The sequence below is a fragment of the Acanthopagrus latus genome, chromosome 8, assembly GCF_904848185.1.
Source record: "Acanthopagrus latus isolate v.2019 chromosome 8, fAcaLat1.1, whole genome shotgun sequence".
Classification (NCBI taxonomy): domain Eukaryota; kingdom Metazoa; phylum Chordata; class Actinopteri; order Spariformes; family Sparidae; genus Acanthopagrus; species Acanthopagrus latus.
In genome coordinates, this window is record NC_051046.1 from 3,794,649 (window position 1) to 3,814,525 (window position 19,877).

At 46.4% G+C, this 19,877-nt stretch overlaps 1 protein-coding gene across 2 annotated transcripts; it reads right to left on the reverse strand.

Moving 5' to 3' along the window:
• Positions 1 to 1,380: 1,380 nt before the first annotated feature.
• Positions 1,381 to 12,684, reverse strand: LOC119024056 (immunoglobulin superfamily member 22-like). Of its 2 annotated transcripts, XM_037106460.1 has the most exons (25): positions 12,454 to 12,684; positions 11,894 to 12,028; positions 10,630 to 10,766; positions 9,660 to 9,759; positions 9,493 to 9,529; positions 9,069 to 9,240; positions 8,679 to 8,792; positions 8,408 to 8,570; positions 7,642 to 7,754; positions 7,247 to 7,409; positions 6,194 to 6,478; positions 5,570 to 5,694; positions 5,287 to 5,428; positions 4,884 to 5,091; positions 4,700 to 4,788; positions 4,310 to 4,612; positions 3,982 to 4,155; positions 3,580 to 3,708; positions 3,198 to 3,494; positions 3,038 to 3,129; positions 2,756 to 2,948; positions 2,370 to 2,672; positions 2,139 to 2,287; positions 1,881 to 2,061; positions 1,381 to 1,672 (listed from the first exon to the last, which is right to left on the reverse strand). In XM_037106460.1, the coding sequence occupies exons 1-25, from the start codon at positions 12,614 to 12,616 to the stop codon at positions 1,605 to 1,607; spliced, it is 4,035 nt and encodes a 1,344-aa protein (XP_036962355.1). In that variant the 5' UTR covers positions 12,617 to 12,684; the 3' UTR covers positions 1,381 to 1,604. The 2 variants fall into 2 exon arrangements, with proteins under 2 accessions (XP_036962355.1, XP_036962354.1); XM_037106459.1 differs by lacking the exons at positions 10,630 to 10,766; positions 11,894 to 12,028; positions 12,454 to 12,684 and having other exon boundaries at positions 1,382 to 1,672; positions 3,982 to 4,221; positions 9,631 to 9,828.
• Positions 12,685 to 19,877: the final 7,193 nt, after the last annotated feature.

The following is a 19,877-nucleotide window of genomic DNA, read 5'->3' on the forward strand; positions in this document are numbered from 1 at the left end:
AGGTCTCGGCATCAAAGAGCTGCAGTCTTCCACGAGAATGAGGCGTAATCTGTAGTGGCTTTTATAAAAAAGAACAGGTTTGCTGACACGCTTCCGATGAAATACTGAAACCCCGATGAACCGACGCTGATTCTCCAAATTACAATTTTCTGTCGTACGATATTTTCCCATTCACGTTGTGTCGGAAACACCGTTAAATAGGTTTTTCAGCCCGTCGTGCGAATGAAGCTGATCTGAAATGCAGGAACGCTTCGTTCCCTTCAGGGTTTCTGTCAAATACCTCGATTGACTATTCAGGCTTTCACTGCTTCCACCTTATTATGCCTCATTCGAGCAGTAAGGAGGCGGAAGGTACCGGTGACGTCTGTTCAGAGCCCATTGGTGCTTTAATTGATTTGAACCTGGCAACCCGACACTGCTAGTACCCCGGTGGCTCTATAGAAATGGACTTAGTGTGAGCCAGCGCAGTGACGTCAGGATGGAGAGGGGTTGTGACCCCTCTTTCTCTTTTTGGCAGCTCCTTACTGGACCACACTGACTCTCTGGAGCAGCAGGAGGCTGTCAGGGAAGCTCCACACACTGAGGTCTGAAGATTAGGACACTTTTTTGTTTCGTGTTTACACAATGGATTTAAAATTAACATTCACAGTGAGGATAAATCGTCCTTTCAGGGTCGGAGGCGCACATATGACACAGATTTAAAGCCTGTTTTTAAAAATACATTTAGCCCCCAAATCTTAAATCGATGCAGCAGGACGGCGACCTAAAACAGGGATATTACTTTAATTTAGGGAAAAGGAGTAAAGCTGCTCCACAGGTCGATCCAGTGTGAATGATAATACCTGCAAAGCTGGTGGTCAGCACCTTACCCTCACTGTTATATTTCAAATCCAATAATCCAATAATGTGCGAGACAGAGACGATATAAAAAAAAAACCGTGTCGTAACCCTGAAATCTTCCTGTGGCTCCGGTGAAATCATCTCTATTTATGTGTATTTTTTTTTTCCAATCCTCCATGTAGAATTCCCCGGACGGAATTAGTAAATTTGAAAAGGATGGGCTCGGATAAAAACAGTACACATACATGTTAATGCAGATTAACAAACTGAGCAAGCAGGATTATTTCAACTAGTTGCATAATTGGCAGTGTGTGTGCCACTTTGCTCCAGCTAGCCTCAGACTCTCGAACTCTGGTTCAGTGGCTTTTGTGGATATTCTGCATTCACTGTGTGCTGTTCTATTACACACAGCTCTGTCCCTTCCCCTCGGTTGACATGGCATTCGGCCTGGTACAGCAAACACTGTGAAACAAGCATATTTGGGGAAGAGGAGAAAAAAGTGGAAACTCCCGAGAATAGATGTAAGTCAGATGTCTTTATAGAGACACACAGAGAGAAAGAGAGAGAGAGAGAGAAAGGAAAAAAAAAAATTTGTGCATTAGAGAGGAAGGTCAGTCTCTGGATGGGGGCAAGTCTGACCTCTAGTGGACATCTGATGCATTACCAGAGGGTCAGTGGAAGGATTTCTAATGTCTAAGGTGTGAAGCGTAAACCCATCGGCCAATCGAAGTGCAGCTGTCATGGCAACAGATCGAGCAGGCTCGTTAGAAAATGAGCTTCTCTTTGTCGGCCTGGCTGGTCAGGCTCTCCATCAGGCCCTTGTCATCCTTATCTGGAAGACACATCACATACCAGACGGATGAGGAGTCAGTGAGGAAAAGCAAAATACAAAATCTTTCTGACCAAAATGTTGAAAATCAATGCGGGACGGAATATATTGTGCTGATCCATCATCTGTATTTGCGGTTTACTGCTTCTTGTGTGACATCACTCCACTCTCCTCCATCCTTCTCTCTCTCTCTCTCTCTTTTAAAACCTACCAAATATCACCAGGTTGCAGGAGCACCTGGCCGTCCCCAGCGGGTTCTCCAGCACCAGTGTGTATTTTCCACCATCTTTGTCTCCACAGGTGGGGATCACGAGGGTGCACACTCCGTTGGCCGTGCTCTGCCAAAACCGAGTGGAGTCGGAGATCTTTGACTCCCCCTTATACCAGAAGGCCTACGCAGAGGAAGTAGATTACCTCAGGTGTCTTGTTTCAGGCGGACGCATCAGTAGCAGTGTCCTTCATATCATACCTGCGGTGTTGGCATGCCCTGATAGGCACAGCTCATGCTGCAGTCGTGGCCTCTGCGTACAGCGTGGTCCTTCAGGGGCAGCAGGAACGTCGGTTTCACCTGACGTGATGGTGCAGCGTACTCCTTCAGCTGAAGGCTGCTGACGCACTCTTACGTACAAACAGAAAACTGGTGTTGATTCAACACACTGATCAAGATCATCGTTCTGCAGTCAGACGTCTTCCCTCTCACCTTTCTCCTTGGCGATGATGACAGGTTCCTTCGAGTCCAAGGGATCGCTGTCTCCGATGGAGTTCTGCGCGATCACCCGGAAGAAGTACTTCCTCCCGGGAAGCAGTCCGGTGACGGTGTACTTGCGGCTGAAGACGCGCTCGGCCACGGTGAACCAGGAGGCGGTGCTGGTGTCACGCTTGAGGATGACGTAATGTGCTCCCTCATCGCCGTCAGCCGAGCCTGAGGTGTGATCCCACTGCAGGGTCACCGTGCCCGGAACCTCCTCTTCAAGCCGGAGGTTCTTCGGAGGTGGAGGGAAGTCTGAAGAAGGATAAAGGTGAGTACAGAGGGAGGATGATGAGGAGAAGAAATATTTCAGATACGATCCAGCCTTCGTCCGTTACCTGTAACCCTCACACGGACGTCACAGTGAGCCTCTCCGTAGTCGTTCTTCAGGTGCACGCGGTAGACGCCAGAGTCGGATCTCTGAGAGGTGGAAATGAGCAGCTGGGAGTGATTCTTGCTGTTGGTGATGACTTCTCGTCCTGCGGTGATGACGCCATCCTTGAACCAGGTGACCACCGGCGGAGGTGAGGCCTGTAAGAGTGGAAAGGGATGGAGAAGGAAGGATGGAGGTGATGGAATTCATTCGATTGGATGGATGGATAGAATCGTTTGGGTCTCACTGTGAAGCTGAGGTGAAGGCACAGCGTCGTTCCTGCTCGGACCACCATCTGCTTCTTCTTCAGCTTCCCCTGGAGATCAAACCTCGGTGCCGCTGTGTAGGAAAGAAAATAATGAATAGAGAAAGAGAGAGAGATGAAAGAAGCAGAGAGAAAGTCTTACCAGGTGGAGGCATGGCCAGAACCCCCTCCAGCAGCTCGATGGGCTCCCCCACCCCTCCTTCATTGACAGCCCGGACACGAAAGTGGTACTTCATCCGCTCTTGAAGTCCTCCCACACTGAACGCGGTGCCAGCGATCGGGATCTTGGAGGCCTTCGTCCACTCTTTGGCATCTTCAGGACGAACCTCTAAGATGTAACCCGAGGGCTCGTCTCCCAGCTCAGGGGGAGTCCACTTCAGAGAGACGGAGGAGTTTGTGGAGTCAGACACATGCAGGTTCCTCACCAGGCCTGGAGCTCCTACGCGACGTTTGATATGTCAGATAGTGTCGATTATACAGATACAGAGAGGAAAGGAAAACGAACAGGGTGGTGAAGGACTCACTTATTGGGTCTTTGGCCAGGACAGAGTTAGAAACGGCGCTGGGACTGCCGGCTCCGGCCCTGTTCACACCGGTGACTCTGAACTCATACTCCACGTCGCCCAGCAGCCCGTCCACCGTGAATTTTGTGTCTGAAAACAATAATACATGCAAATTAATTATTAAAACGGAGGATATGTGTCGTGTGAATACAGCAAAAAACAACAAAGATAATTAAATGCTATTTATCATGTTTTTTAATGAATTCATGTATATGTAAAAAAAATGTAGTTTATGACGTCAATTCTGGTTGATTACAATGTGGAACAGCAGAAAAACGAGTGTTTATTCAACTGTATCTGTGATTTATTGCATTTTATTGCAACAAAACAACAACAACAACAACATTGTTTCCTCAGTCGGACCTGTGAGCAGCTCCTTATTGACCTGCATCCACATGTTGCTCCCCTTCTTCCTCCTCTCCAGGGTGTAACCCAGAACTGTGGCTCCCCCGTCGTGGGCCGGAGGAGTCCAGCTCACCGTCATGCTGTCCTTGGTTATGTTGGACACCTGGGGCTGGGACGCGGTGCCTGGAGGTTCTGGGCGGGTGGGTTTAAACAGGAGAAGTGTTCTCAAACGCAAGATATGAAGAAAGGGGAATCTACCTGGTGAAGATGATCGTTCAGTAAAACAAAATGTCTTTCTTCTCTCCGAGTTTCAGTCACACAGATGTTTTCAGAGATGGTCCCTCACCTACAGGCTCTCCAGCGCGGACCTCCTCAGTCTCCAGAGGCTCGCTCATCCCCTCCACGTTCACGGCTCTGATCCGATACTGGTACGCCTGGCCCTCCTCCACTTTATCATCACTGAAGCTGGTGGTGCTGCTGTCTACGTCCCCAACCCTGGTCCAGGACTTCTTACCTGCCGCACGCCGTTCAATCACAAAGCTGCTCACTTGCTTGCCCCCGTTGTCGCGGGGGGCCTTCCATTTCATCCTGACGCAGTTTCCCGAGAGCTCGAGGAACTCCACTGTCCCCTGAGGAGGCTTAGGACGATCTGGGGAAGGTGGTCAAACATTTTTTTTAAAGCTTTTTGAATCAGCACTGAAGAAAACTTTGCTGTGAAATGTGTGTCATCACCCACCGATCACATCCAGGTGCAGGGTGGCGACGGCGGTGCCGCAGTCGCTCTTCAGTCGCAGCGTGATGACTCCACTGTCTTCTCGCACACATCTGGGCGAATATTTACACAAATATATACGTGTGATTTAATCTGCGTGACCTTGTGAGAAGATCATAGAGTGTGTGAGTGGATGGAGCTCAGTCACCTGCTGAGCACCAGCGAGGTGCTGTCGGCTGAGCGCTCCACCTTGGTCCTCTCGTCCTCGATGACCTCGGCTCCGTCCTTGTACCAGGTGACCTTGGGTGGAGGCTTTCCTTTGAAGGGGATCTTAACGGCAGCTGTCTGACCGGCCTTCACTGTCACAGGTCGGGCCGCCAGCAAGTCCAGCACAGAGGGATCCACTTCCGGAGGGTCTGGGGAGCAGAGTTAGTGTAGACTGGGATGCTTTTTTTTTTTAATTGTTTCTATTTCAATTTGTTTGCAGTAAAGTTCTTGTGTGCAGTATTTGAAAATATCTGACTTTGGCGACTCCTGGTGGTAGAATAATAATAATAAAAAAAACACAGGATTTTAAATATGAACTCACTCAACAGAAGCGGAACACACACCTGCCACAGTGAGCACCGCCTCGCTCTCGGCCCCCTTCGCCCTGAAGGTGAACCTGCCCTCGTGGGCGTCAGTCACAGCAGAGAACATGAGCTTGTGGACGGCTCCCTGTTTGACCACCTGAACCCCGCTCAGCTCTGAAATCTGTCCAATGTCAACACAAAGGACAAAACAAACATTTCATGGCAGTCGAGACTCAAAGACGAGACTTTGACCAAAAACTTCCCATCACTGATTGACATAAGCAGGATGCATTCGAGGCACGACAACCCTCCACTCCGTTACCTCCACTCCATCCTTCAGCCACACTCCGTCCACCTTCTCGTCATCGAGCACCACACAGAGCTCTGCAGGGGAGCCGGTGGGACACTGAGCGTCTGACATGCCGCTCTTCACTGAGGCAAAACGCTCTGGAGACACACAAACAAACACAGCTTGTACAGACCTTCACATAGTGTTTATATGAACGTCCTAATTATTGTTGAACATGTAGTAACGTGATAAGATGCCTGTGAACATCAGTATGACTGTTTAGCAGCTTAATAAACAAAGATAACTGTCAATTCATAAGAGCTTTAACAGTTTACAGATGCCCAAGAATAAAAAATAAAAACAGGTTTAATCTTTTATAATAAATGTATTAATGAGATGTATTGACCTCAATAGCAAATTCTCCATTTATATCTGTTACCTGCATAGTTAACTGCTAATAAATGCATAATAAAGTATGTATCAGTCTCAAGAAACATGCTCGTAATGCGATTATAAACTATTCAGTTCATCTTTGAAGTTCTTGTCCAACACAAATGTGTTTATTTATGCTGTTATTAACTCTTTAAATGTTAGTAATGATCTTTTAAGGTCTTATAAACAAGTTGGCTGACACTCCAGACAGACAGAAATCATTACCATCCACCGTCAGATTGGCCGAGGTGACATATTGGTGCGTGTCGTTGTCCTGGGTGCAGATGACGGAGTACTCTCCCCCGTCTGTCAGCTCACAGTCCTCCATGATGACCTCCGCCCTCCTCCCCTCGTGCGTGAAGATGTAGCGGCGGCTCCCCGTGATATCGCGCCCATCTTTCAGCCAGCGGAGGGCCACGTCCCTGGAGCTCACCTCGCACTCCAGCCGGGCCGTGCCTCGCTCCTGCACACGGGCGCTCTTCAAGTGGCTGGTGAACTTGATGGGAATCCCTGGATACAAGCAGAAGCAGGCGGAGAGTCACTTCAGAGTTTCATTTGGCCATTTTTTTTTTTTTTTCCCGGCATGCTTCTTCAGGTGAAAGTTTTTTGGGTATCAACACATGCAAACTCACTCTAAACACATCTTATACTGCAGGAAACATGATTAAAGAGTGATGATACACATTTATCCAACACACACAGCAGACCTTAGTGGCAGAATTATAGGGAGAGAACTAAACAGATAGAGTCGACTCATGAATAACTGTAATTAACACAACCTCAATTACTATGCCTCTGTTCCTGCAAACCCCAGAGGACAGCCACATGTCCTTGTGAAGATATTTACATGCCCCAGCTTGCACCTTTGGGCAAGTAAGCATCTTGTTAGACAGAGCTGTAATAAATGAGCTTGTTGTGAGGAGGGATTTGGTTGGATTACTTTCAACTTAGCACTAGGAAGAGAGGATTTATTACTGCTACCCATACGTCTACATTGGACGATGGAGGGGAGATGATGTTGTTTAGCATAGTGATGAAGGAACGAGAGCCTCTAATCTCAGGGGAGTGTAAAAAAAAAAAAAAAGAGGCAGTGCTGCTCATCTCCAACTGAGTCTGAGGGGGGAAGTTTGTTTCCTTAGAAGTGCTGGCTCCACTAAAACAGGGCGACACGGCCCTACTGGGGGAAAAAAAGTGAATATAACAAAGCCTAACAACAAACAAGCACACATAAAAAAAGTTTTTTTACGAGGGTGAAGAGCATAAAGTTCTCCTACGTACGTTCAATGAAAAGTGGCACGGTGGCAGCGAGGTCTCCGATGCTGATGCTGTAGTCGCCGGTGTCGCTGACTTTCACATCTTTAATCTTCAAGGTGTAGGTCAGACCGTCCTCAGACAGCGACACGTCGAACTTCTCATCTCTTTTCACTTCCTTTCCCTTCACCTGCCAGAACACAAACACATCTGAGAAAAAAAAAAAAAACTATTTCCATATTCCTGTATTTCTCCTGTGTTCAAGTTTTTCTGAGAATTTGTGCATTTTATTTCTTAATTTTGCAGAAAACTTAAAAACAAGTAAAAACGGTCTAAGAGCAGATTCTTCAAGCTTGTCCAAGATGGAAACATCATGACATGCCTGTGTAAAATCTTTTTTTTTTTTTGAGTGACATGCAAACCTTCCAGACGAGCGGCGCGTCCGTCTTCTTCGAGAGACGGATCTCAAACACGGCAGTCTGGCGCTCCGTCACTCTCTTGGGCTTGAAGTCAGACAGAAATCTCAGAGGTTCATCTGAAAAAGAGATGAGAACGAGAAAAAAATCCTTTTTGGTTTAATCAAACAAATCAGGTAAACACCTCGCTGGAGACGAGTCCACGCCAAGTAACTACAGATGCAGAATATTGAATCATTGCTGCTCTCATATGTTAAGATGTTCCTGCCAATTTTCATCTGATTCCTGTATATGCACATATTTTTTTTTCCATCTAATTGCAGAGAACATCAAGTCCTCTCCTTATTATTACTCCTCCTCTTATTGTGACACTGGCAATTTTTAATTAAAGCTCGTCTGTTGTTAATTTTCTGCAGATACCAATATTTCATTTTAAAACCTTTTTTTTTTTTGCAGTCGATTCTGATGATGTGCAGATGTTTTTATGGAGCATCCCTGGAAACAGCAGCATTTATAAGCTACCAACACATCTGGCAAGCAGCACTCTGACATGTGGGTGTTAAGAGGAATATCTAAAGACAGCCAACCACTCGGGACTGGTCAGCAAAGAAAAATGAAATGATTGATTTGGTTTATTTATGAGGAGATGGGACAAGGAACTGATGATGAACACGTGTTCCTATCAGTGTGTATGAGACCCACAAGGTGATGCAGTCAGTCGTTGTGCTGCGTCTGTGAGTTTCCAGCACTGAGAAGGACTTTGTGAACTTGCCTATGACGTGCAGCCTCGCTGACAGTCTCTTGTCTGCAACCTGCAGAGTGTAGGTGCCCGCGTCGCCGAGGCTCACGCTGGAAATACACAGCATGTGTTTGGTCCCCATCTGTTTCGCTTCGTATTTCCCATGAGAGTACTGGATCCGCAGCAGCTCCGTGCCCTGAATCGTGAAACATCACACCTGGATGATCAGTTTTGTGTTGTTTCTTGCAGACGGTTCGTGTACATGCACAGGCTCGTCAGGTTTCTTTTTTTTTTTTTTTTATACCTGGAACCACTGCATCCTGGTGTTCGGATCCTTCAGCTCCAGGATGGTGTCGAAGACGACGTTGGTGTCAGCCTTGGCGGTGACGTCCTCCAGGGGCTTCAGCACACGCACCATCTGGGGAAAACATCAAATGATCAAACACACATGCCGACACATGAAAAGTGACAACATGACACTGCAAACTATTTCCCCGTATTCACACGAGTTGCTGTGCGACATACGTGCCTTAGTTGCCGTGGCTGTGCTGTTTGACATTAAGCTTTTGTTCTTTTTTTACCTTTTTCCATTCTGCTCTATTTTAAGCTGTTTTTCAGATCACATCCCAAAACCTTTTCTCTTCCTCGTGTGATCCTGTGCTGCGTGAATGATCTCTGTGTGTGACAGGCCCACCTCCACCTCCACTTTCTTCTTCATCTCCTTCAGCTTCTTGAGGATGCCTCTGAAGTCGGTGAAGCCGTGCTCGGCGCAGATCCTCTCGTAGTCCTTCCTGTCAGCTCCGGCCAGGATCTTTAGCATCTCCTCCTCTGTAGGTGGCCTCCTCTCCTCTCTTTTCTCCACACTCCTGCGCAAGGACAAAACAATTGGAGCATGTGTGTTTGAATACATGACATGAGAGCAGGAAAGCATCTTTTTTTTTCCCCTGCAGCTTTGGTACACACACACACACACACTGTGGCTCTTTAGATCTCGTCTTGTAGATATTTCTGGATGCATGCTTTAAAAAAAGGACCTGAGGGTGGATCAGAGAACGCTCCATCACAATCCTGACAGGTTTTGGGAGTGTCAGGGTGAGTATTAGACAACAGGCTCCTACCGTTTCTTCAGCATCTTTTTGAAGTCCAGCGCTGGATCTAGAAAAAAAAAACAAAGCCAGACTCAGACTTTACCTGAGGCACTGCGTGGAAACACACGCAGACTAAATAAAATCATAGGGGTTGAGAAAAGTTCACACCGTGTATGAGATGATGCGGACGGACTCACTTTCTGTAACAGCGAGCGATACGGAGACGGTGGCCTCTCCGTGCGTGTTGGAGGCGATGCACCTGTAGACATCAGCATCCTCCAGGGTCAAGTTTCTGATCTGAAAGTCGTTAAACGCGTTAAACTTAAAGACTGTTTAAAACTGTCATTACATCATCAGGTAACTTGAAATCCCCCCTCCTGCAGTACGCATTTCGCAGCAGAAGGAGGCAGTGCCACGCTGGAAATGCCCGGTAAACATTTAGCGCCACAACTTAACAGTCATCCCTCACCAGAGAAACAGATGGCAAGGGGAGATGCATATGTCAGCACCCACAAGTTAATTGCTTTATAATAGCTATTTAAGCTTCACTTAAGCTCCCCGGCTGGTACAGAGAAAGCGCTAAATCCACTCCAGAGTGGTTATAGATAAAAGGATCAGAGAGAGTTTTTTTTTTTTTCTTTCTAGCTACTTTTCCTCATGATGCATGGTGTGCCGTCTGAGATGACAGCACCAAGATGGCAGAGCCTCCTTCCCTCCAGGCTTTTTAAACGAAAGGCTGGACAGAGCCGATGTCCTCTGCAGCAGTCTGTCATGCTCACATTCGTCTTTTTGAAATGATCTTGCTAATGAAAGTATCTCAGCAAATGCAATCGGATTTAAATACACCTGAAACATTGGCTTTGGAAACATTTATCAGTCATCAAGGAAGCGAAAAGAAGAAAACCGTGCGTGCTGATGACTGACAAACACTGAGCTGCTTTCTCGAACGCTTCCTTGATATTAGTCATCGTTCAGTTCTATCAAACAGCACAACGATGGCAGACAAAATGGTTCAATGGAACATTAAAGAGACTCAATATGGATCAGAACCAACACATTTCAGGACCATTGTTGTCTTTAATTGCAGCCGCTGGTTGTTTTTCAAAAGCAAAAGCTGTCAGTGACGCCCTTTAATCTCTGATCAGGTCTGTTGTTGTCGTGACAAACCTTGAGAATGTGCTGATTGTTTATGTTGTCAAAGAAGGATTTAGTCGTGTTGGACAGCTGGGTACCGCTGGCTCGCTCCCAGTGAACGCTGGGCCGGGGAGTCCCCGTCACCTTGGCCCTGAACGATGCACTTTCACCTGGGGACGACAGATGAGGTTAACAAGTGTTATCTGCTGTTATCTCATGAATATATCGCTTCCTGTTATGGACCGAACAACTGAGTGATTAATCAAGAAAATGGTCGAGAGGTTAATCAAGTGTCAAAGTCAAATGTCAGACAGAAGCTCCTCTCTCCCACACGAAACGCTGCTCCTCAAACGCCTCGCCAGTAGCCTCGCCTTTATTTCTGTGACTTTGTGACATCACACTACGTCGCCATGTCGTACATTTGTATAATTTATGGCCTTGGATCGATTTAGCGCAGCTGCTCTGTTGTTGGGTCGGGCGTGTCTGAGCTGGCCAATCAGAGCAGACTTCTAACTTAAAGAGACAGTAGCTAAACAGACAGAGGGTGAATACAGAGCTGCAGGACTGGACAGGATGAGAAAACTGATGTGTTTTGACAACTAAAGCATGCAAAACTCTTCTAGTAGTAACCCAAATAAGAATTATGAAGCTAAAAATGAGCATCATATGTCTCCTTTAAATCACATTGAAGCTGTGAGAATGAATGTGTAATGAACATAAGATCAATTCCCCCCTCTCTCTCTCTCGCCTTTGCCCGTTTTCCTTTTGAAACCAATAAGTTTAAGGTCAACCCATTAATGCTTTTACCACAGCGACAATCTATCTTCCACAAGCCTCTAAATCTATAATTCACAGGGAGAGCGCAGGTGAACGAGGCTCAAACACCAACCGTTTATGCGGAACAGGCACTAGTATTCAGCCGAAGCAGCAACTTTTTTTTTTCCCCCCCCTTTTCTTGTTCTTTTTCGGTGGAGGTCGTTAGCCTCGCACAAACTTCTATCACGGTATCTTTGAGCCCTGTGAGGTCCCTGTCAAGACTTTGATCAGAGCGGCTTTACAGTACCAGTAACGGTTCGCCCGGAGAGGAATGTGGTTCTCTAAAGTTTACACATAGCAGCAAAGTTTCACTTCCCTGGTGTCATCTGGGGTTTCCAGGCAAACTATGGGCTGAGGATCTAAAATTAGCGTTCAGTCTCAAAGGGCTCATGGTAGTTCGTAATGTAATGTGAACAGAGATGTTAAGGGGACGGCAAAAGGGCGTTTCCTGAAATTTCAAGGTGCTGCGAGATGACCTCACCCTCCTGGGCAGTGACGGGGCGCAGCTTCTCCTCAAAATCTGGGACGGACTCTCCCTCGGGGATCTGCGAGGATTTCTGGACCTGGCTGAAGAACTCCACCACAGCTGAGGTCCTGCACTGAACCCCAGAGTGCTCTGAGGGGAAACAGAGAAAAAAAATAAAAAGGACGTCCGCACCGTAATGTGCCAACTTTGCTAAAGAGGCCTCGCATGCAAATGTGATGTTATCTTTATGACTTTGAATGTTTATTTGCTGCACTGAAGCGCTGCATAATGTAGTTAATTAGCTTTACTGTTGGTCTGGATTTGGCCGGGAGCTTAAAAATGGCAACCCGACATCATTTAGTTCCCAGTGTGCCCCGAGGTTTAAGCAGACATAGACGCTAAAAGTTACTATTTTCTCCTTCTTATGTCATTAACAACTTTACTTGTGCTCATTATTATGATACGCTGTTGCAGGATTCTTCTGCTCGTGTCTCCTAATGCAAAAAAATATTCCATTAGAGAGAGAGAGAGCGCGGCAGATGGGGAGGAAGACGACCTTGCTGGGTAACTCCTACCTTCCACGGACCTTGACAGGCCCTGAGAGACTTTTCGCAGCTTGGTGGAGCTCGTGGAGGAGGAAAAGGTGGAGGAGGACATTTGCATCCCCGACATCTGCGTCGTCTGCTCTTCCAGCCGCTCCGCTCTGCCTCCAGCGGCCCGGACGAGCTCTGCTGCCATGATGACGAGGTTAAGGCGGCGCTGAACTACACCTGGTTGCGGCAGACACAAACAGAGATGTGAATCATAGAGTTTTACAGCTGGCAGACTCAATTGACTCCTAATCCGACTGGGTCTCGTTGTGTACGGCAGCTTTTAGTCCTGATATATTGCCTCCTGTAGATAAGAGGGACCTGAGGGACGGAAGAACAACCCTAACCGTCCCCCTCTCCATTCAAACACTGATACAGCTAATATCCTACAGTGTACTGAGACTGCAAGAGAGCAAGTTCATACTCTCGTGTTTGTCTGCGTGCATGTATTGAGCACGTCCTCGTGCTCCGTTTCGCCGGTAATTGGGTTTGTGTTTCCAGGAGCACACACGTAAAATGATTGAAACGCGCCTCCCTTCCTCTGCTCGTCCCCTGCTCCATCACGCTTCCTTTCAACAGTGACTACAATAGGCCTTTGCCTCTGCCGGGCTCCTACAAAGATCCAATTAAAAAAAAGGTAATCCACACACCTGCTGTGGGAGATAAAGCATCGTGTTTGCACCACTGATGAACCGCGCTCGCCCCTCTCTCACTTTGAATGTGGGTTCGTCTCTCTCGTGTACAGTCAACGTTTTCTTTCTTCCAGCACGTCAGCAGGCTTTGCAACAGGGCTCATCTGTGCAGCGGAACTAAGATTACGTGTTTCAACTAGAGCTGGTCAATTTATCGATTTGTTGGAACAGACTCGCAGCCTTCAGCTTTTGAGATTTGTAACCTTGTTATGTGTTTATAGCATCCCCTTAAATGTGCTGTCAGTCAGGGAGGTGCTTCTTAAATACTGTGAGGGCATCAAAACACAAAAATGCACACAGTCCGCGTTGACAAACTGCCTTTGAACGAGCTTTAATCAGGACTGATGTACGGTTTAATGTCACAACTATACATCGTGGGCGGTTCCTGCTCAGGCTTGTGAGAGCGGACCAATTACAGACAGAGGGTGAATAGAGGTGCTGCAGAAATGGGCAGCATGAGAAAAAAACGATGTGCTTTTAAAACAATAAAGCATGTAAACATTATCTAGCTGACACACAAAACAAAGGTGTAAACATGAAAATGAGCATTATTCGGGACATTCAGCAGTAAGCCTGCACATTCATGCCTCTTCTGCAATGATTCCTTGATTAATTGATTGGTTGGCTGATCTTTTTATCATAAATTAATTGTTTTAGCCATTTTTCAAGCACAGATGTCAAACATTTGCTTGTTCCAGCTTCTCATATGTAAGTATTTGCTTCTTGTCTTCATCATTTTTGCCAGTAAAGACGAGTATGTTTGGGTCAGTTTGGGATCTGGGAAAATTTGACGAGCATTCTCCACTTTTCTCTCGACATTTTAAAGACTAGACAACAGTTGCGTTTCTCGCTGAGCGTCTCTGTATTTGTACGCCGGCATTAAACTACAGAATTTTTGTTGTATCAACAACAGCCCCGTTTTTTTCTTTTTTTTTAAGGCTGTCGGGTCTTAAAGCCAACGGAACAATTAGCCTCCAGATTACTCTCCGAAAAGAAAAAAAAAATGTCGAAATTGCTTCCTGCAGCAAATTCACCACATGTTGAGGTTGGGGAAGTAATTAGTTCTGTAAGCTTTGATACCAAACCGAGAGGAAGTCGTTTTTTTTTTGTTTTTTTTAAGCTGCCCCAGCAAAACTGTTTGAAGGTTTAACTCTACAGTCTGAAGGAGTAGCAACTTCGCAAGTGACTGGAAGCTACAAAGTGCTGAACAGGTTGCTGTCTCAGTGCGAGTGGAACACGAGAACATCTCTTCCTCCCCTCCCTCGCTGCCTCTTTGTTCAGAGCTCTTGATCTCTCGCTCTCTCTCTGTCTCACAGCATCCAGCATGGAAAATTGCAAAAGGATTTTTTTTTTCTCCCCCCTCCCCCCGGCTCTATTATTTAAAAAAAAAAGAAAAGAAAAGAAAAAAACAGAGACACACAGCCAGGCGAACTTACTTGTTACTGCAAAGCCTTTACTTTCTCACAGATTTAGAGTGTGCGCCCCAGGTTTCCTGTTCAAATGCCTCCAGCCCAAATGTCTTCTCTTATGATGTTCTTAATCCCCGAGCTGCTAACCTCTCAGCCGTCCTCCACTGCTCGCTCGGGTCCCTGTTTTTGTGTGTGTGTGTGGATGAGCAGAGGCTGAAGCACTCAGCTTTAACACCTGCTGTGTCTTGTCTTTTGGACAAATAAGGCTCTGATCTGTGCCGGATTCACCAGGATGGACCAATGCATCATGGTAATATTTCCCACAGGTCGGTCGGTTTGAGCCTCCACTTTGGGGCCGTCTGCGGCCTGTATTTAGGACCGCTAATGTTCTCCGAAGAGCATGTGGTGACGGAGAGTTTCCAGCAGGTTCGGCCTCTGTTGCACATCTTCTGCGTCAGCGTCAGACGTCTGAGAGTCTCGTTTGAAATGCAACAGTTAGAGCATTATACAGGAATAACATGCAGTGGTACCACTCTCTGTTTGCCTGTGACCTCGCGTGTGCTTTGCCTCTTCAGTACCTTCAGGAGGTTCGAGGCTCACGCCATCTGTCGAGAGCGTGTCAAGCACTAAACCAGTTTGTGTTTGTGAGGATAAAGCAATCGACGAGACAACCCCTCGAACGCGTGATGAAGTGGCAAATAGTAGTCACGTGTGCACGCTATACAGGGAAGTCAAGGGCCTTTGAAGTATGGAGAGCCGCAGTGCTCAGTTTTAAATTAATTATGAATACGGTGAACAACAGATCGATGTCGTGTTACATGATATATATCTTGATATTTCGATGACAAAGACGTGGCATCGGAACTGGATGGAAGGACTGTTTAGTGTCCATTTGTCAAATGTTGGGACAGGAAAATGGCAAAGTAAGATGAAGTTAATCAGCAGTTGAAGGCATAGCGGCATAAATTTTACATTTAGCAGCGGCGCCTTGTAACTTATCGGCCAAAGTTAATGAGCTTCAGCTCGACATACCGGGATCTCCCGCTTCTCATTTGTTGCCGCAGATAAAAATGAGTTCCTCTGGATTTAAAAGTGTCTCAAAAAGAGAACGGAAGGAATCGTTTGTGGCCGAGAGAGGACGGCAAGTGGCTAAAAGACAGTCTGAAGGAATGCAAACATTAGTATTTTTACAAGATTCTCAATTTGTATGGAAGTAAATGATTCAGATGTGAGTTTGGCGAACGTATCTTGAATTTAACTGCATAAAACACAAGCCAGCGTCACCGCAGGGAGGCAGCTAGTCTGGGGGCTAACGTTAGCCACAGATTTGTGGCTGCAGCGGAGTTAACCCGTCATAGTTTTATAAGTTTAGAAAGTCACTGATTAACTTTACGCTGATCCTTCTGAGATGGGAAAAATGTTGAAAATCTGTTTAATTTTCTCTGTGCTTTTAATTGATTTACATTTGTAGTCAAGTTTGACATCACATTTAATTAACCAGAGTCATCTCATATTCAGGCCGACGCCTACCTGTTCCAGGAAAGTAAAATTTAATGAGGTTTCACAGATTTAGTTTTCTTCACCTCCTCCACACGCTGACTGGTTTATAAAACGCCTCTGATTTAATCTATTCAGAACCAAACTTGAGCGGCAAACTTTATCAAACACTGATTACATTTTTTCTTTCACGTTCAAACGTTCTGCTGGTCACAAGACTTTGAATGTTGATGTTGCAGAATCCACCTGACAGCGAGTGCTTGTGATACTGGTAAATATCGTATCGCTGTCCGAGGAATCGATATCGATATCGCATCGTGGTGAAACTTGTGTTTTAATCACAGGCACTTTCCTCGCTGTAGCTCATTCCTCTTCCACCAAATTCCCTTTTTGTTCCCATGAATGTCATCGGCAGCTCTTCCAGGAGAGGCAACGATGGCTCACTCTCATTCAACACCACACCCATAAAAACATCGTTCTGTAGAAGTCACGTGGGAATTTTACACCCTGTATTGTACCTGTTGACTAAATGTGCCGTCCTTGACTTTTCTTTTCTTTTTTTTTTTTTACGATCTCGCGTAATGTCAGAATAGAAATTTAAGGAAATATTCCCGCTGTAATGGGCTCGAAACAAGCTCATCGCCAGAGCCGGGGTAATACATGAATGTTTTATCACGAGCCGCGGACTACTTGTCATGGATCCGCTCTTTGAGGTGACAGAAGGGAGCACTTAAGTGTGATTGTTTGGTTTGAGAGCGCGGGAGGAAGCGATAGAGAGAGGGAGAGATATAGAGAAGGAAGGAGAGATAGACGTGAGGAGCCCCATTGGCATTACTTCCCTCTAATCCTCTTTGCGCTACACCTGGCTGGCATACTAATGATGGAGAAATGACCTAGATTTCTCTCTTAGCACATTCATACTCGCAGCACAAAACATAATGAATGAGTCGGTTGAATTTTACTTTGTGCGACTGCTGGTTTTTCTTCTTTTTTTTTTTTTCTCTCTTTTTCTGATGATGAATCTGAGAAAGAGGCCAAGCATGGATATTCGGTCTGGATGAAAAGACAGACTGGAGCGCTGCGATAGTCACTTTAGTCTCAGTTAGCTGGAGCTTCTGCAGCGGCTCGCTGATGAATACAGTCTGGATTTTTTTTCTTGAGAATGAGGCCAGAAGATTGTCAACACAAATCATATTTCTGATGTCTTTTGAACACTTTATGACTAAGAACATGGATACAGCTAATGGAGCACTGGCAGCAGAGATGTTTCTTTTTTTGTTTTTTACCGTTGCTGTGTTAGACACTTCAGGTGCACAGATGAGCCAGTAGGACGAGTGAATGGACGAGAGGTCGTTGCTCTAACTTTTTGTGCACCCAGACAGGAAAAAAAAAAACTCCTGAGCGTGACGTTCAATACGGCAGCAGCTGTAAGCTACGTGATGTTTAACAAGCCGTCTGAACTCCAACATCTCCGGAGACGTCTCGTTTTCAAAACTTGCCTCGGCGTATTTGGAGGAAACAGCTGCAGACGATGCACGTGTCCGTCTTTAGTGCGCCTGTTTCTGGATGCAGGGTGGAGACTGAATGTAAGAAACCATCAAAGTTGAGGTGTTAAACTCTGAATTCATGAATTTTCAAACACACTTGCAAGGTATTTGGGCTGTAAATGTGTGTTTTTGTGCATTTGTTGCTGCCAGACATAAAGTATGGGCCACTATACCAAGCTATTACAGAGGAAAAGGCCCATTCAACCAAAATATAGAAAACAAATGTTCCCATATCTTCCCTCTCCTGCAAATACCATCCTCTCTCTCCTCTATCCATCTCTCTTCTTTCATCTCCACTCCTCTTTTCTACTCATTCCTCCTCCTCCCCCTGCCCCATATCTCACGTTTCCCTCTTTACTCATCTGTAAACATGGAGGAATGCTATCTCCCCAGAAGGGGAAATTCAATAGGGCACGGCGAAGCTGGAAGAAATGCCACTCCGCACCTGTTTTGGGGAGGAGGCTGCACAGAGGGCGGGCGGAGCTGATCCGGCAGGGCGCAGGAGGCAAAACCCCCTTAATCCCTGCGACATTTTAGCTCAGACCCCTCGTCACAAGCCAGTGATCTGCTGGTGGAAAAAAAAAAAAAAAAGGAAGGTTGGAGGAGGGCGGGAGATAGACAAAGACAGACAAGCAAGCAGATGTTGGATTAATAAAGAGGACAGACATTTTTAAAAACCAAGACTTAGGTCAGATGAACTGCAGGTTTAAAGCCGTGGCAGCTTCTTTTAAAGAGAGCCAGTTTCTCTTCGCTCGCCTGGCTGTTCAAAATGCACACACACACACCGCCGCGGTGCGATGCTCTCTGCATACTGAGTTTCTGAGCTCTGCCTCCCCTTCGGCTGCGCTCAGCGGTATCATAACTTCACTGCCACACTTTGACACCTGTCACAGCCAGCTGGGCATTCGCTCCTCCCTGTGGGCTCGATCCCGGTGACACCCCAGGAGACAGCAGCTCCCTTTACCTGTATCTCTGCTGCCTCCTCCTCCCCCCCCAACACACCTCTGTCCATATCATCCCGCTGCACACCGCCTCTTCCCTGGACTCATCCAAGCATGTAGATCCCTGGAGGAGGAGGATGAGGAGGAGGAGGAGGGTGGAGGTGGGACCTGGGTGTCAGATGGTTCCTGCAGGCACAAAAAGAAAGGAAATGCAGAGAGAAGGAACCGAGGAAGACTTGTGTTCCCTGAATGTTGAAGTTTTTCCAGATATTACATCTTTTGCCATTTTACACCTCCTCCTTTGCGCTCCTCGCCAATAAACGGTGCCATATGCGGTGTGTGAAACTTTCTGTCTACCTTTTTTTTTTTTTTTAATGTGAGTTAAAAGTGTGCAGGTCCCTCGCTGTGCGTCTGGATGCCTGCCTGCCCTTGGATGAAAAAGAAAATAACGGAGGAGCAGACAGACAGAATATCAGGTGCAGCAGTCGAGGAGAAAATAGACTTGTTTTGGTTTTTTTTTTTTTTTTGTCTTCAGCCTGACAAACACAAGTCAGACGATCAAACGCTAAGAGGAACAGAATCCGGGCCTCAAAGGAAGCCCGTGATAATGTCCTGCAGCCAAGGGAGGCATGTAGGTATTTGATTACACACTTTGGATGACTTTGGATCCCAGCGTGAGTGATGAAATACCTTCAGTTTTCCCTGCAACAGCCCCAGCAAGGTGAACGGTGAATCGAAAGTTTCTTTTTTTTGTTTTGTTTTGTTTCAGCGTTAAATGATGTTTGGCCGAGGTCACTCTCTAAGTACTCGCTTTTCAATACAGCTCAGATGAATACCTAAGCATTTCATCTACCGCTCGGTGTTTGCTCTCAAGATTACACTATTAATCCACGGAGAGAGAGAGAGAGAGAGAGAGAGGATTACTGTTTGCGGTTCGACTGATTCGGAAGGCGGCAGCTGTGGTGGGGGGCTGGAACTAAATTGAGGTCATATTCTTTCAAGCCATTTGATCCTTTACCTCGATTCATAATGGCACCAATGGCTGATCATAGCTGCAGCTGGATGATTGGACATGTAGTAAACTGGGGATAAACTGCATGTTTGATGCATGTTAGCAGAATGATACAGAGGTTCATGTGACAGGCATCGGTTGTGTCTTTCCCTCTTTCAGTGCTTTTTTTTATTTTAAAACCCCTCACACCCACCGTGAGTCACCCGCTCAGGTGTTCACACCTGATCTGCCTGATGAGACGTCTTCCCCGTCAGGACTGTGTGTGGGTGTCTGCAGACTGACATCTCCTTCCTGACGTCGCTTTTTTTAAA

Coding starts and splice junctions, on each gene's coding strand:
- LOC119024056 (XM_037106460.1), bottom strand. CDS start 12,616: ATGGCAGCAGAGCTCGTCCGGGCCGCTGGAGGCAGAGCGGAGCGGCTG. Junction 8,571..8,678: donor CCAGGATGCAGTGGTTCCAG/GTATAAAAAAAA, acceptor TTCACGATTCAG/GGCACGGAGCTGCTGCGGAT. Junction 5,695..6,193: donor GGCCAATCTGACGGTGGATG/GTAATGATTTCT, acceptor GTGTGTCTCCAG/AGCGTTTTGCCTCAGTGAAG.